This window comes from Bos mutus, chromosome 1, assembly GCF_027580195.1.
Source record: "Bos mutus isolate GX-2022 chromosome 1, NWIPB_WYAK_1.1, whole genome shotgun sequence".
NCBI classification, from domain to species: Eukaryota; Metazoa; Chordata; class Mammalia; order Artiodactyla; family Bovidae; genus Bos; species Bos mutus.
Window position 1 is genome coordinate 93,443,059 of NC_091617.1, and position 17,657 is coordinate 93,460,715.

Sequence of the window (17,657 nt, forward strand, 5' to 3'; positions counted from 1 at the left end):
TAAATCTCCTTAAAAAGGCAGGATTAAGGGTGTCATCTCCCATCATGCCCACAGTAGGACTTCCCAGAGAACATGAATTTTCACCTCTTGCCACAGGTGGCAGAAAGAGTTGGTGAAGGTGACAAAGACATTCCTAGTATAAGGTTTCTATGTCTCAGAAAATAATTCTTAAACTCTGACACCAGTTTCCTTCCTTTTATAGATTCCTTTGCTAAGTATATAGTTCAGTTCAGTCTCTCAGTCGTGTCTGACTCTTTGTGACCCCATGAATCGCAGCACGCCAGGCCTCCCTGTCCATCACCAACTCCTGGAGTTCACTCAGACTCACGTCCATCGAGTCAGTGATGCCATCCAGCCATGCATGGCCAAATAAGAATGATTCTGGCATTTTAAGAGTTATTGTCTAAAAGATTCTTCTAGTTTCCTATCTGGTGGCTTTGAATCCCACTGAACATCAATCCCATTCAACCAACTGCTCTGCTTTACCAGTATTTTTTCTTCTCTGGTTCTTTGTCCTAATTATCTCACAAGCTACTGAATGCTACTATGCTTTTCCATTCATTAACTTTATTGGCTGCTGTCAGTTTAAAACCTTATGTACTGTGCTTCCTGGGGTAAATGTTAAAGAGTTAAAATAATAAAATCTCTCGCCATGCATGAAGCTTCTTTCACAGGCTGACTTGCCAAAAAAATGACCTAACTAACCAGGTTTTAAATACCTCATTAATTTCACTTTTAATTTCTTCCAAGTGAAGCATAAAAGATGTTTACACATGCACATTTGAAATGAACAATAATATGTGTTCCCTACCCCCTTTTCTTTGCAATGAATGTTTCTATGTATTATGTCAAATAGAAATACATTCCCAATACTTGGGCTCTGCTTTTCAGCAGTATTAGATTAGCAGTGCCACTTATCTTCCAAACATTTATCCATACCTGCTATTAAATCTAGACAAGTATCTGGAGGAAGCCTTCATCTGAACTTGCTGTTTACCTAAACTTCATTGTAGCTAGGTGCAGTTTTAGCTTCAGTCTTGGCCACTTTACTATACCCTCGCCAGCAGCTAAGCAGTCTTTTGATCACTCCTAAAGTCTCACTGGGAGGGCTGCTTCCCTTTAGATTTAGCCCTTGTGAGCTAATTCCTTCATTTTTCATTGTTTCCTTTATTTTCTTAAAGCAACAGCATTAAAGCATTCCTGCTGGCATCTATTCATTCTTATTTTTGTTTCATTTTATCGTTCAAAAGTCCCAAACTTGTTAGAGGTGAAATATTAACCTATCGTTTCCTAATACCCAAAGTTGCAATTGGTCTGGGGTGGGCAAAGGGGAAGGGGGGGAGGGCTATTAGCACTCAACTATATTCTTTCTGTAGCATCCTGTTGGTAAGGAGCACTTCCTGTTTTGTTATGTATCCAACAATCAAGCTAACAAAGCACCATTGCCTTCCACTATTTTTATTTTCCTTATGTTTTGGAAAATTACACTGATAGATTATGTTCCTGAGCAGGCTGTAGTTGTTTCTGTTCTTTGGAGTTGAGTCACTACACCACTTTCCTACAACCAGCCTTATTGTTTATTTTAAAGAAGGACAAAGAAAGCAATTTTTCTTCAGAAAGAAAACTGTGTCTCCTGCAACTCGCTTTCCTCTGTTTGACAGTATCCCATTGTTTAGCTACATGTTTAAACTCAATGGGTAGGCTGGCTATTTCGTCAATTCAAAGAAAGGATCTCAAATCCACAATTTGCAATCATTTCTCCTATAGGTTTATAGGTTTTCAGATAAATGATTAATCAGAAATAGAAAATTAGTGGGGATTGACAGACATTAGTAAAATGGCTGAGATAGCTGTAAGGGAGAAATACAGCAAATACAAGGCAATGGTGCTCAACTTTGCTGTATTACCAAGATTCTAAGAAAGTACCAGAGAGGTTGCTGTCAGTCAAGATGTGCATGACATTTCAGAAAGCACTGCCTTACAAATTCAAGTTAAAATTTTGATGTTCTTTAGTAATGCTGGTTTCTAATAATTTTTCTCCTTAATGGAAATTCTATTTTAAGAAGAAAAAGTCATGTCTGCCTTCTCTAATTTCTGGGCGGGGGGGAATCTGGCTTTGTGAGCATGCACAGATTAAAATAGTCCATGTGCAGATACTAAGCTTTACGGTTTGTTCTCCAATTTCTGTTTGAGGTTATCTGAATACTCAGGAGGGCACTTTGCTAAAATTCCTATTTCCAGGGCCACATATCACAAGATTGTGAACCCAAGACTTTTTTTTAACCCTTATATACCCCCTTATGTCAGACGTGAAAGTGAAAGTGTTAGTCACTCAATCGTGTCTGATACTTTGAGACCCCACAGACCGTAGCCTGCCAGGCTCCTCTATCCATGGATTCTCCAGGGAAGAATACTGGAGGGGCTTGCCATTCCCTTCTCCAGGGGATCTTCCTAACCCAGGAATTGAACCCAGGTCTCCTGCATTGCAGGCAGATTCCTTACCATCTGAGCCACCAAAGAAGCCTGTACTTCTTTCTAAATAAAAAATGTGAGAAGTTTATGATAAACTATGTCTCTATAAAGTAGTACAATTTGAATAAAGTTCTTAGAGAAGGTAAAACATCCTCTTTTATGGATGGCAGTAGCAAACACAGAGGTGGGTTGCTGGGGTCCAGCCCCGGCTGATCCAGGGTATTCGAAGCAGGGACGGTGTCGGCGAGGATCAGGAAACAATAGCTTCAATTAGATATTAATTAGAGATGTAAAGAGTAATAGAATGAGGATAGCTCAGCAGGAAAATTCAGTGGAGAAAAGAGGCTGAGTAGCTTGGTTTACGCGGGAGACCAATAAAACTTCAAGACAAGAAGTTTGCACCACGTCGGCCGCAGGCGTCCTTCCATTCTCCCGAAGGAGAGGAGACACCGAGGCCTCCCCGGTCGGATCTTAGAAGCCCAGGCAAAATTAGTAAGCATGGCGGGTTCCGTGCTCCAGATGGAGACTCAGCTAGAGTTTGAGAGAGAGACATGGGAAAACCAGTCTTTCGAGGAACCAATCCCAATTCTTTATTTTTCATGGTCTACTTTTATACACTGAGATGTTATGCAAAAGTCATGCGGGGTCAGCAGTCATGACTTTTATCAAAGTCAGGTGCTTCATACAAATGTATACAGAGGTCTTAGGGGTGTTACATCATCTTCTGGCCAGGGGGCCTGCTGACAATTTATGACCCTCTCCTTGTGACAGCAATCAGTCAACCAGGACACTTTTTTCTCCAGGGGTGATTACTCTTAAAATAGATGCCACCCAAATAAAGTTACATTCCTATAGGGTGAGGGTGTAGTGGGTTTTAGTTAAGGAAAGAACTTACTTAGCCTAAGGTCTAATGTGATTAATATCAAAGGTTAATACTTATTTCTTCTATATATTCATTAATGTGTGTAAGGGCAGGGGATGGGGAGACTTAGCAACAAACATTGGCTCAACAAATGAAAAACCCTTCACCAATACAATTTCTAATCAGCCCATTATACTTATACTAATAGTTTTCTAACTTTTCTAAGGAACCTGTTTTCAGAAGGTTTAAAGCATCTCATGCCTCTCACGGTTGGGAGGCTGTGACCAATCACATGTGGCCAGACAACCCTATCAGGCAGGCTAGAGAACCTTCAGAGGAGTTTATAGGTTAAAACACACTCTTGTCACGCCCAGGAGTTTTTAGTAACTGGAGCTCTAAGTTAACTCCTTCTCCGAAAGAGGTGGTGGGGGACAGGCCCCCGTAAAGTCAGAGGTGTAGGTGAGAGCACAAAGTAGCAAAGTAGGCAGGCTCTGGTTATGGGGGTAGATGCTCGAGGATTTCCAGGGGGACTCCTGAGGCTTGATCCCGCCTTTGCATATGTCAGGCCTCCTTACTCATGACCTTTGGTGGAGTGCCTCATGCCGGCCCCCAACAGTGGGCTGCTTTCCCAGTTTTAAGAAAGTCTCAAATACCAGTATATTCATGGGGGTCGGTGGTCCTTACAAGTGCACCATAGTCTATTTCAAGATGGATTGCAATTGCTGGAATGGTCCTAGGAGTCAGAATAAACACTACACTACCACAAGGAGAGAAGCCAGAGTCCATGGCCATCCAATAAGAACTAAAGATAAAATCAGAGCTGGAGATTTAATGTAAGTCACCAGGGTAGGACAAATTCCACTTGCATAATATTTTTCAGGATTCAACTTGTATAAGATATCATCCTTTGTATAAACCAAATAGTGGGCAACTATTAATTCTTATTATACCTTGGTGACATAGACAAAGTCACCCCCTTTTAAATGGACACAGCTCTGTGGGATCCCCACTGTGAGAGTAGAGTTCAAGTTCAATTTAATCCCTCTTTTTCCCCCTCATCCTGGCTTCCTTAGGCAGGGCCATCTGTAAACCCTTCTCAACAGTCCTGCAAAGTGTTCTCTTTTCTATACATTTGTCTATTTGAAGGAAGGGTACAGACAATCCTCTAAAATAACAGAAGAAAATATTTATTTGCACTAGATGCCATTAATTCAGAGGCACTAAATATATTACAATGAGCCCTGATGTTATTCTTCAGGGAGAGGTTATTTCTGTGTTTTTTTTCCTAAACCATTTCCTTCTCTCCTGGGAGACTAGGGGAGTTTTCGTGCATGCTCAGGTGTGATGGAGAAGTTGCAATATGCCAGCCTTCTCAGCCGGCTGCAAAGAGTAAAGGAACAGTCCCAGGTGATCAATCAAGCAATGGCCGAGCTAGCAACCATTCCCTATCTACAGGACATCAGTCAACAGGAGGTGGAATTGGTAAGCATCTGTTTTTCTTTGTTCACAAGCCCTGAACCGACAGAAGAGTGATATGGTCTGAAAAAGAATGTAACAATAAATGGCAGTCCAAGGGCAAACTCTCCAACTCTCATGAAGCATCCTAATGAAGAAACTAGAAATTATAGAAAGGGGTGTGTGTGTGTTTCATTTGCTCACCCTGACTAGCTAGCTTCCCTTTATTTTATAGCAAGACTTTTGTAATGTATGAAAATATAGAAAAGGGGTGATTATTCATATTCTGAGTCAGGCTTTTTTGTTTCAAGTAAAGTGAAATTTTAATAAATTGTTTTTCATTCCAAGACATGTTAATATATGATTCTCTTTGATGGAAAAGAGGGAAAAAAAGTAATTGCTGGATAGAAAACTGACTCTACAAAACTGTCTTTAGAGTTTTCTTATTCACTTTGAGTGTCACATATATGTTTGTAGTACCAACCCACACACAACACGCGTGCGCGCACACACACACACACACACATACATTAAGAGAGTTGTCTTATTTGAGGGGAAAATGTAGTCAAATGGTGGGGTGTTTTGGGTTTTTTTTTTACTGAATTGACCAGTTAATTTAGAAAACACAAAGCCTGTCAAAAACTAGTTGAAATACCTAGGATTAACTACTCTACTACCTAGAGTTTTATACAGAAGACAAAAGAGTTTATACAGAAAATTGTAAGACACTGATGAAAGAAATCAAAGACAACATAAACAGATGGCAAGATATCCCATGTTCCTGAGTTGGAAGAATCAATATTGTGAAAATGACTATACTACCAAATGTAATCTACAGATTCAATGAAACCCCTATAAAATTACCAATGGCATTTTTCACAGAACTACCACAAAAAGAATCTCACAATTCATATAGAAATACAAAATACCCCAAATAGCCAAAGCAATCTTGAGAAAGAAGAATGGAGCTGGAGGAATCAACCTTCCTAACTTCAGACTATACTACAAAGCTATAGTCATCAAGACAGTATGGTACTGGCACAAAAAAGAAATATATAGACCAATGGAACAACATAGAAAGCTCAGAGATAAAGCCATGCACCTATACATGCCTTGTTTTTGACAAAGGAGGCAAGAATATACAATGGGGCTAAGATGGTCTCTTAAATAAGTACTGCTGGAAAAATTGGACAGCTACATGTAAAAGAATGAAATTAGAACACTTCTAACACCCTACACAAAGATAAACTCAAAATGGATTAAAGGTGTAAATATAAGACCAGAAACTATAAAGCTCCTAGAGAAAAACATAGGCAGAACACTCTATGACATAAGCCACAGCAAGATCCTCTATGATCCACCTGCTAGAGTAATGGAAATAAAAACAAAAATAAACAAGTGGGACCAAATTACTCTTAAAAGCTTTTGTGCAGCAAAGGAGACTATAAACAAGGTGAAAAGACAACCCTCAGAATGGGAGAAAATAATAGCAAATGAAACAACTGATGAAGGATTAACTTCAAATATATACAAGCAGCTCATACAACTCAATACCAGAAAAACAAACAACCCAATCAAAAAATGAGCTAAAGATCTAAACAGATATTTCTCCAAAGAAGACATACAGATGGCTAATAAACACATGAAAAGATGTTCAACATTGCTCATTATTCAGTTCAGTTCAGTTCAGTCGCTCAGTCGTGTCCGACTCTTTGCGACCCCATGAATTGCAGCATGCCAGGCCTCCCTGTCCATTACCAACTCCCAGAGTTCACTCAAACTCACGTCGGTGATACCATCCAGCCATCTCATCCTCTGTCGTCCCCTTCTCCTCCTGCCCTCAATCCCTCCCAGCATCAGAGTCTTTTCCAATGAGTCAACTCTTCGCATGAGGTGGCCAAAGTACTGATCTCCTTTAGAATGGACTGGTTGGATCTCCTTGTAGTCCAAGGGACTCTTAAGAGTCTTCTCCAACACCACAGTTCAAAAGCATCAATTCTTCAGCGCTCAGCATTCTTCACAGTCCAACTCTCACATCCATACATGACCACTGGAAAAACCATAGCCATTATTAGAGAAATACAAATCAAAACTACAATGAGGAGTCACCTCACATTGGTCAGAAAGGCCATCATTAAAAAATCTACAAACAATAAATGCAGGGAAGGGTGTGGAGTAAAGGGAACATTCTTGCACTGTTGGTGGGAATGCAAATTGATACAGCCTCTACAGATAACAGTGTGGAGATTCCTTAGAAAACTAGGAATAAAACCACCATATGTCCCAGCAATCTGACTCCTAGGCATATACCCTCAGGAAATCAAAATTGAAAAAGACATATGTAATCCAATGTTCACTGACACTCTATTTTCCAAAAGCTAGGACATGGAAGCAATCTCAACATCTATCAGCAGAGGAATGGATAAAGAATTTGTGGTACATATATAAAATGGAATATTACATAAAAAGAAACACATTTGAGTCAGTCCTAATGAGGTGGATGGACCTAGAGCCTATTATGCAGAGTGAAGTAATTCAGAAAGAGAAAAACAATTATCATATACTAATGCAATGGCACCCCACTCCAGTACTCTTTGCCTGGAAAATCCCATGGACAGAGCAGCCTGGTAGGCTGTAGTCCATGGGGTCACTAGGAGTCGGACACGACTGAGCAACTTCACTTTCACTTTTCACTTTCATACATTGGAGAAGGAAAAGGCAACCCACTCCAGTGTTCTTGCCTGGAGAATCCCAGGGACGGGGGAGCCTGGTGGGCTGCTGTCTATGGGGTCACACAGAGTTGGACACGACTGAAGCAACTTAGCAGCAGCAGCAGCAGCAATGCATATATACATATGGAATCTAGAAAGATGGTACTGATAAACCTATCTGCAGAGCAGCAAAGGAGACACAGACATTGAGAACAGACTTACGGGCACAGCTGGGAAGGGAAGAAGGAGTGGGTGGGAGGTATGGAGAGAGGGAGAGAGTAACATGGAAACATACATTACCATATGTAAAATAGATAGCTAATGGCAATTTGCTGCATAACTCAGGGAACTCAAACCAGGGCTTGTTAACAACTTAGACGAGCAGGATGGGGAGAGAGGAGGGAGGCGTGTTCAAGTAGGAGGGGACAAGGGTAAGCCTATGGCTGTTTCTACTGGTTTTTGGTAGAAACCACTGTAGTACTATAAAGTAATTATCCTTCAATTAAAAATAAACAAATTTTTTTTATTTAAAATTAAAATAGTTGGAGAAATACCTCACAGAAAAAAATCTTCAAGCAGACATATATATTATAACCTAATATTAGAAACTATAGCACCTCATTTGAAAAACAATTACTAATCAGTGTGCTGGCCATTCAAAGAAAGGTAAAATTTATTCCATATAAAGCTGACATGTTGTTGGGAAGGGCTCTTTACTCTAAGGCTCTAATTGAAGGTAGTGAAAACTAATTACAGACCTGACCGAATTCACATAGCAAGGATGAGAACAACCCAAAATTATCACCTGTAATTTTCAGATAACTAAAGGAATCCTCCCTCTTTGAGCTTTGAAAGTTGTAACAAATTAATCAAGAAATGAACTGCCAACATTTATAATGTTCATCTGAATCTGCAAAAGCATATTAAATAAATATTGATATTCAAAGTAACCATTTAAAACTGTTGGAGTAGCCAAATAATAAAATTCTGCATACCAAACATTAAAACTATGAGGGAAAAAAAAGTCTATTAGTCGGTAATTATTAAGTCAAAACTGGCAATAATACTTTCTAAACCTGTATGATTTTATGCACAGAATGCCTTCCAAAAGGCTAAGTGTTTATCCTACCATTCCTAAGGCATTCAGGAGTGTAGCAACTGTGGAGCTTTCAAAGTGCATATTATAGCCAATTTTAGATGATTAATGCTCCTCTGAGATAAGAGAAAGCAAAGAAAATGTTAATTTAAGAAGCTGGCACAATGTTGATCCTGTCTTCCTGAAAAGCACACTCAAGATTTAAATGAAAAATACAGGGGAGTTTTCTGCACTTAGGTCTTCTTAACCACACATCTGCAGCTTTCTTTTTTCTGGAAATTCTTATATCTTTAAATATACAAAAAGAGCATGAAACTAGCATTACTGACATCTCTAACTAACATATCCATGCAATACTCCACTGCCTGAAACCTTGAAAAATAAGATTTCATGGGACATTTTCGTAATTTATATACCTACTAGAAAAAAAAGTAAATGTAAAGGGATGTATATGTGCAAACCAAACATTTTTAAAAATCATGTATCATTCAAGATTTCATCATCTTAATAGATTTTGCTTTCCAAGTTCCAAGCATGGGTTAATCTAGATAATATATCCTTGAAATCCCTTTTGTGATGCTACACAAACAGTGACTACTCAGTAGAAGAGTTCTGAGTGACTCAACTACCTACCTAAAATATCTAAAGAACAGAAAGATTATCTAAGATTATCATAATGTTTGACACCATGGTGAACTGAACTGGCATTTGCTCTTCTTTAGAGAACTTTTTTTTCAGCTTCAAATGTCACATGGCTTGATGTGGCCTCATTACTTTGCAGGCACATAAATCGTCTGTGTGCAGCTGTTGCCGTTTAGTTGCTCAGTCATGTCCAACTCTTTGCAACCCCATTAACTATAGCCAGCCAGGCCTCTCTGTCCATGAGATTTCCCAGGAAAGAATACCAGAGAGGGTCACCATTTCCTTATCCAAGGGATCTTCCTGACACAGAGACTGAACCCGTGTCTCCTGCTTGGCAGGCAGATTCTTTACCACTGAGCCACCTGGAAAGCCCCAGCGTGTGTGTAGAATTATTTTCAATTGGAATATGGCAGTTTGGGGCAAAGGGTGGAATTTTAAAACTCACCTCTGAAATGGAACCTAAAGAGAAATCTCGGATATTTTGAAATTTTAGAAAAGAAAAGAATAGTAAAAGAACTTCAGTGAGCTAGATCCTTTAAGAGGTAATAAAACAACACAATTCTAGTATGGTCCTCTGGTGAGTTTTTGCATGATGCCTAGGATTATGATACATTAGCCTCAGGAGAAAACACTAAAATGCGTTCATGTACTACATGCCATTTCCCAAGAGAATTAACTACTGCCTTCATTCTTTACAACCCAAATCTGTTTTCATAAAACATCGACACCCACTACATTAAAACCTATATGTTTTCTACAAATTTTCAAGAAGAATCTTTCCATTGTTTCAATATTTTATATCTGCAATAATACTTGGTAATGACTGAAGCAGCAATGAGGTGGCAGTGTTCATTGTCGGAAAGATGAGTAATAAAATCATCAGCGTACAAATGATTTTTTAATTAGGTTTTAATCTGTGTATTTAGAGAAGTTATTTCTGGGTGAATTCCACACTGATAATTTTTATCTTGGTGCCACAGCTGCAGTCACTAATGGCAGATGCCATGGACACCCTTGAAGGAAGAAGAAACAATAAAGAACGTGTGTGGAATACAATTCAAAAGGTAAAACTTTCAGCTGAAGGAAAAAAAGATATTATTCTCAAAGAAAATATGCATTTGGGGTCAAATCTGTTTAAAGATGAAAAGGAAGTTTCTCAGCTTGTTTTATTGGTGGTTTTCTTTTTAAAACAAATGCAGCTCTCTCCCTGGAAGTATAACCAAGATGAAATGTGGACATTTATTTAATTTGTTCCTTCAGGTCTGCTGCATTTCTGACTGTGGTCCTGTACTTTTGGGGTCTCTTATCATGCTCATTTTCATGTTATATTTTCATTATCTGCTCCCTCATTATTGGTTATTTTATATATTTAAAGCCCCTTCATCAATGTTTCAATTTGCTCCCCAACCCTTTTCTCCTGTAATTGGCACTTGAGGAATAATGCATGCATTTCAGGGAACTAGAAGAAAACTAGCACGTTGATGTTTGGGGTGAAGAAATGACATACTGGTTGTTTGAAGTCGGAGAACATCTCTTCATTGGTTACCTGAGTTACACAAAACAAGCCCTGAGATGCACCTGGCCCCAGGTACTCAGGAGACTTGTGTGATACCACAAGTAGGAAGGATACTCCTACTTGTGGTATCACAAGGATACTCCTTCTGACAATGTAGGAAGGAGTAGTGTTGGTTTACAGTCCAGATGAAAGTGATAAATTCTGATCAATGTACTCCCCACTCTTCTGCTGCTGCTGTTAAGTCTCTTCAGTCGTGTCTGACTCTGTGCAACCCGGTAGACGTCAGCCCACCAGGCTCCACCATCCCTGGGATCCTCCAGGCAAGAACACTGGAGTGGGTTGCCATTTCCTTCTCCAATGCACGAAAGTGAAAAGTGAAAGTGAAGTCGCTCAGTCGTGTCTGACTCTTTGCGACCCCGTGGACTGCAGCCCACCAGGCTCCTCCGTCCATGGGATTTTCCAGGCAAGAGTACTGGAGTGGGGTGCCATTGCCTTCTCCGACCCTCCACTCAGTCTCCTCCAATCATGGTAAGAACCCGCAAAGGGAAAACTGGTGTCAGGAGACGTGAGAAGAAAACAACTGTTCCGTTTAAGAGGTAAAGTCAGCCAAGAGGGATTTTGATGCATTTGCAGAAATGTGTCTCTTCTGTAATCAATTCAGAGAACCTGAATTTAATGTATAAAACATTGTATATGAATGTATAGAACAGAATGTGAGTGTATAGACCAGAAATCAACTGAACTCATCTAATAGTTGTTGAATATCTACTATGCCTGAAAGATTACTGTGTGTAATGGACCTTTTGCTGGGCAAGGCAAACACAGCCCCTACCTATATGGGCCTTACCACCTAGGAAAGAAGCAGCTACTTAAACATTTATAAATATTATATTTTAAAAGTATATGTTCAGTGATTATGGGAACAAATAGAGGAATATAATCTGGTCTGAGAGGTCAGAAAATCCATCTCTGAGAAAGTGGTATTTATAAAACATTCAAAAGATAGTAGTAGCTCTCTAGATGAAAAGGGAGATTTATACACAAAGAGAAAAGCTTGTACCAAGAATGCTAAGAAAGCATGGTAAAATTGACAAAGGAACAACAAACATGGTTTAAAATGAAGTGCAAAGGCAGGAGAAATCAAATCACAGGCCTTATAAATTATGTTCAGGATTTAGAATGTTTCAGGAAGTATTTATGTGGTAAATATTTTTGAGACATTTCTAGGGCTGTAGTGGGATAACAAACTGAGGCTACAGAAATCTGGGGAGGTCAGTTATAAGGTGGTAGCATGATCTACTTTGGTAGGCACAGAGATGGAGAGGAACAGACAGATATAAGAAATATTCAGGAAGCAAATCCACAGGCCTTATTTACTGATTGCATATGGGAGTTTAGATGACAGAAAAAGTTAGAACAATGCTCAGACTTTGGGCTTGAGCCACCAGGTGGGGAATAGGGAGAGGTTTGCTGGTGCAAAGGAAGGAAGGAAACACTTCAAAGAAGCAGCTTTGGGCTGAAAACAAACACTTTCAGAGTCCACAGAAAGCATACCAGGCATTTGAAAAGGAAGTTAATATACAGGGTGGTTAACTGGGTATGAAAATTTAGGTAACTGAAAAGGAAAACAATTTATCACAATGGAACCGTTAAAAGAAACAGCTACTATCCCTTAAGGGCTGAAGAATCAAAGGGAAGAGATTGCAATTTTTGAAACTTGGAGTTGGGACCCGCTGGGCCACAACTCAGATCTCCTACTTAGGAGGTGCTGTTTAGCTGGTGCCAGTGTCCCCGAGCTTGGAGGAGGGGTCATTAAAGACTTCTGAGGAGGGGGCATTAACTCACTGTTGCTGATGGGGAGGGAAGGAAAGCAGTTTTAATGGAGGTTATTTGGCAACTTTTGGAAAAACTAGATTTCACAGCTACTACAGAAAAGAATGTATATTTCTAGAGCAAAGAACCTTTACTGAATAGATGCTCACAGGAACCCCAGGAAGACAGGAAGTCTGCAGTCCTTTCTCCCTTGATTTTACAGTGTCCCTCTATCGCCCCCTGTTGATGGAGACAAAGAGCGGGCAAAACAGAAATGGAGTTTACAGAGTTCCAGCCCCAGCATCAAAGGGTGAAAGTGAAAGTCACTCAGTCTTGTCCAACTTGTGACCCCATGGACTATACAGTCCATGGAATTCTCCAGGCCAGAATATTGAAGTGGGTAGCCTTTCCCTTCTCCAGGAGATCTTCCCAAATCAGAAATCAAACCCAGGTCTCCTGCATTGCAGGTGGATTCTTTACCAGCTGAGCCACCAAGGAAGTCCAAGAATACCGGAGTGGGTAGCCTATCCCTTCTCCAGGGGATCTTCCCAACTCCAGAATTGAACTGGGGTCTCCTACATTGCAGGTGGATTCTTTACCAACTGAGCAATCAGGGAAGCCCCACTGGGGTTAAGGGACAAAAGGCCAATAACTGGATTTCCCTGGTGGCTCAGACAGTAAAGAATCTGCCTACAGTGTGAGAGACCTGGGTTTGATCCCTGGGTCAGGAAGATACCCTGGAGAATGGAATGACTACCCACTCTTGTATTTCTGCCTGGAGAATTCCATGGACAGAGGAGGCTGGTCGGCTACAGTCCAAGGGGTTGCTGGCACAAAAGAGCATTGAAGTTAGGGTACTGCAACTAGGGCAAGATATCCAAGATGAAATACAGGAGTCTGGAGTTCTGAATAGAAGACTGAATAGAGAGAGATATTTCTAAATCATTGGCAAACTGGTGATAACTGAAATCATTTGAGTGAGTGGCATGGCAGAGAAAGAGCAAATAATGAGAAAACAGCTTTGAGGAGCACATTTCAAATTTAGGAGGAAAACTCTACAAAGGAGACTAAGAAGGAATGATAGGGCAAACCAAAGTTAGAGGTAAACCAAACCTAAGGCTCATGGGAGTCAATCAATATAATTAAATATTTGTGCTTAACAGAAAGAATTGTTAGCACAGAGGGTAGCAAACTAGAGCCCATAGGTCCAAAACCAACCATGTACTTATATTTGTAAATAGAGTTTACTACACATAGCCATGCCATTCATTTAAGTATTATCTATGTCACCTTGGCCAAGCTGAATAGTTGCCATGAAGACCATATAGCTCACAAAGCCTAAAATAGTTGCTATCTGAAAAGTGAAGTGAAAGTGTTAGTCACTCAGTTTGTGTCTGACTCTTTGTGGTCCCATGGACTGTAGCCTTCCAGGCTCCTCTGTCCATGGTATTCTCTAGGCAAGAATACTAGAGTGGGCTGCCATCCCCTTCTTCAGGGGATCTTCCCCACCCGGGGACTGAACCTGGATCTCCTGCATTGCAGGCAGGCTCTTTAGCATCCAAGCCATCAAGGAAGCCCCCTACACAAAAAAAAGTTTGCTGTACCCTTGTACCCTGGCTTAAACCAGTATCCCTCCACGAAATATTTGCATTTGTACAGTAAACATATATATTTACAAATCCAAGTGATAACAGAATAGTCCAATTATGAAATTCCAGCCAAAAAGGGGGAAGAGGGATTGATGTTTGTCTACACCTGCCTGTACTTTGTAGGCAAAGTTTCACCTGACCCTAAGCTGGTGATCTGATGTCCACATTCACAGGAGAACTTAGCCAGCAGCTTCACACTTTGTCCTCACTGCAGTTACTCTACTGCTGTGTTAAATATCATCCCAAATATAGTGCTTTAGAACAAAATTATCTGCCACAGGTCTGTGGGTTGACTAGACTCAGCCAGGTGGTTCTTGCTTGCTATCTCTCCTGCAGTTCAATCAGATGACTTCTGCGCCTTGGGCTGGAGTCACCTGACAGCTAAAATGTTCTGGACTCTAGGATGACTCCCTCATATGGTTGATATCTGATATTAGTCAGCTGAGACATTGACTGGAGTGGCTAAATATGGCCTCTTCATGTGAATTAGGCTTTAAATAGCACAAGAGCTGGGTTCCAAGAGGAAGTATCTCAAGAAAAAGGAAGTAAAAGCCATCAGTCTTCTAAAAGACTAAGTCCAGATCTAGGATAGCAACTGTCACCACATTCTATCGATCAAAGCAGTCATAGGCCAGCCCTGAATCACAGGATTGGAGAAACAGATTGCAGTTTTTCCAAGTGGAGTGATATGTACATTTGTGGACAGAATGAGGTGATAGCATTCGTCTTAAGAGATAAGCTTTAGCAGTGGAGCCATGGATTGGGGCCCCAGACTGAAAAACATATCTGCAAGCAAGCAGGAGTCAGGAGAATAGTCAAGTTCAAGGCCTCTGAGATTGGAACACCTCAGAACCACTCCACCCAACCACCGGGTAACTAGAAAGACTCACTGGTGAGCAGCCAATCTTTGCAAATTAAAAGCCCTGATAATGATCCCAGCTTTCTAAATGGAAGCTCCTGAGAGATCTTTAGGAAGATGTGAATGGGAAGGAACAGGGTGCCAAATTTTTCCCAAGGGCTTTTAATTTGGTTAATGCGACGCTACAAAGCATGATCGTATCACTTTCAGACGATTCCAGTAGCAAGTAAGTAATTTCCTTTTACTGCTACAGAGTTAATTTGCATGTGCAGAAAAAAAAAATAATTAAAAAAAAAAAAGCTAATTGTACAAGCTACACTATGTTCTGAGCCCACTAGAAGTTGATATCAGCATCACCACCTCTGAGATCTGTTATCTGTAATAGAAACAGCTGTTGTACCTAATGAAAACACTTGAAATTTTCATCTGAAGCAGCAGAATTATAGCAGCACCTCCCAGTTCCATGGAGTTAAAGGGTCTGTCAGAATCCCTATTACCTAACACCATTTTCAGAGCTCCACTTTGTTATAGGTCTGTAAAAAGACTATCAAGATGAAATCTGATTCATGAGTGCTGACCTCCTGTCTATATTTTGTTATCTTTGAGATTTCTCTAAGGACCCAGAAAGACAAAGAGTGTGACAATTGTGTTTATTTTCCAATTCACCAGAACTAAAACACTGTATATTCTTCATAGAGTTTTAGGAAAGTGACTCTTGTTTTGGTTTGGCTTTACAGAATATTTCCTTTCCAGTAATTAACTCCAGAAAGATATATATATGTATGTTGGTTTAGCTGTACAAATACAAAAATAAGCAGATTATGTTTTTTAAAAAGGTGCGGTAAATTTTCTCATGTTGGAAAGTCCCTTGCCACAATAGGATTCTTTAAATAAGAGTATTACACTTTGCCTAACTTTAGTCTGTAACAAAAATATCTGAGAAAATACACCCTTTTGAATAACAGGTCCTGTTACCACACTGCTCATTCCTGCAATCAGTGTCAGGGGCAGACACTGTTCCTGACATTGGAGATACAGCCATGAAAAAGCAGTGCCCTCATGATATTTGCATTCTGCTAGAGAAAAGTAGGCAATAAACTATCTAAAGAAATATGGAATGTAAGTAACACATGCCAGGAAAGGAAAATGGAGAGTAGCAGATGATTGCGACTGCAATAGAATAGTCAGGGCAGGATTCGCTGAGGTGATGACTGAATGAATATCTGAAAAAAATGCAAACCATGCAAATATCTGGTGAGAAGCATTCCAAGTAAAGGAAACAGCAAATGTGAGACCCTGAGATTGGAGAGTGCCTACCAGGTACAAGATCTGCAAGGAGAGCAAGATGACTGGAGTAGAATGACAAGAGTAATAGGAGATGAAACGAGAGAGGAGAGGATGTCATGCCTTATCAAACAAAAACAAAAACTACTCTAAGCTGCTGAATTGAGACCACATTGAAGAGGGCAAGGGCAGAGTCAGGGAGTCTAGTTAGGAGGTAACTGCAGTGATACGGGAGAGGAATACTGGTGGCTTGAACCCTGAACCCAGTGGCTATAAGAAGTGGTCAGATTCTGTCTTCTATCCACAAGAAGAACAAAAGCTTATTTATAGGGAGGCTAATACAGTGAAAAAACATCCTGAACTAACATTCAGAGACCTGTGTCTGTCGCAAATTAGCTCGAATCCATGTCTTTTCTCCAGGCCTCAGTTTTCTCACCTGTAAAATAAGGATAATGAACTAAGATTCAAAATCCCCTCTCTGCTCTGAAAAACTGGGTCTTTTGAAAGTCAGACCATCAAAATGAAAGAAGAATTAATGTTTACTGAGCTCTTAATACAAGCCAACACTCTTATTCACTTTATATACACCAACTCACTAACCCTCACATAGGGTAAAAGGAATAATTTATTGTAAACAGAGAAGTTTAGCAATTTTCCTAAAATCCCACTGTTGGTAAGTGGTGGAGTCAGAATTTGATCTGACCTTAGAGCCTAATCTCTTTCTTGAGAGAAGCCCAAGCTTTGTGCAACTGAAAAAGCCCAACCAACCAGCATTATTTTATGTATGGCTGAGCATTCAGGTATGAGACCAAAAGGAGAATTATGGTGACCTCCAATCAAAGTAAAATCTGTCCAGTTTGTCTATCTTCAGTTCTTAAAATAAAGTTCTTTCAATCTGAGCCAAAGAGGTCACTAAGGAATTTTTGGTTTAGTCTCCCTCTGTAATCCACGGGTATAGGCTCCTCCTCAGCTGCTCCCTAGTTCTCCATCTATAACCAGAAACTATACAAAGCCTCAATCTACAAATTCTTGACCATGAATTCAGGTCCCACTTGTGAGATCTTAGGCAAATTACAGCCTACTGAGAAATACAGTGTCTTCACATACTTAATAACTTCAGGGTCTATGATTTTGTGTTACTGTGCATTGAATCCTAAGACTTATAATGCACTAGACCTGAAGGAAATAGAAAAAGGAATCTGTAGAAAAAGGAGTCTTTTTAAAGAAAAAAAGATGCCAACTGTTAAGTTGGAACATTCTTATTTCTTCTCACCAGAGACTCAGTTTAGAGAAACATTT

At 40.0% G+C, this 17,657-nt stretch overlaps 1 protein-coding gene across 1 annotated transcript in view; it reads left to right on the forward strand.

The window, feature by feature from the left end:
* Nucleotides 1-17,657, forward strand: part of SPATA16 (spermatogenesis associated 16) — a 260,839-nt gene that overhangs the window by 217,723 nt on the left and 25,459 nt on the right. The window contains exons 8-9 of the mRNA XM_005889923.2: nucleotides 4,652-4,816; nucleotides 10,219-10,302. Coding sequence (XP_005889985.1) covers nucleotides 4,652-4,816; nucleotides 10,219-10,302 — 249 coding nt within the window. The remainder of the gene's footprint in view (nucleotides 1-4,651; nucleotides 4,817-10,218; nucleotides 10,303-17,657) is intronic.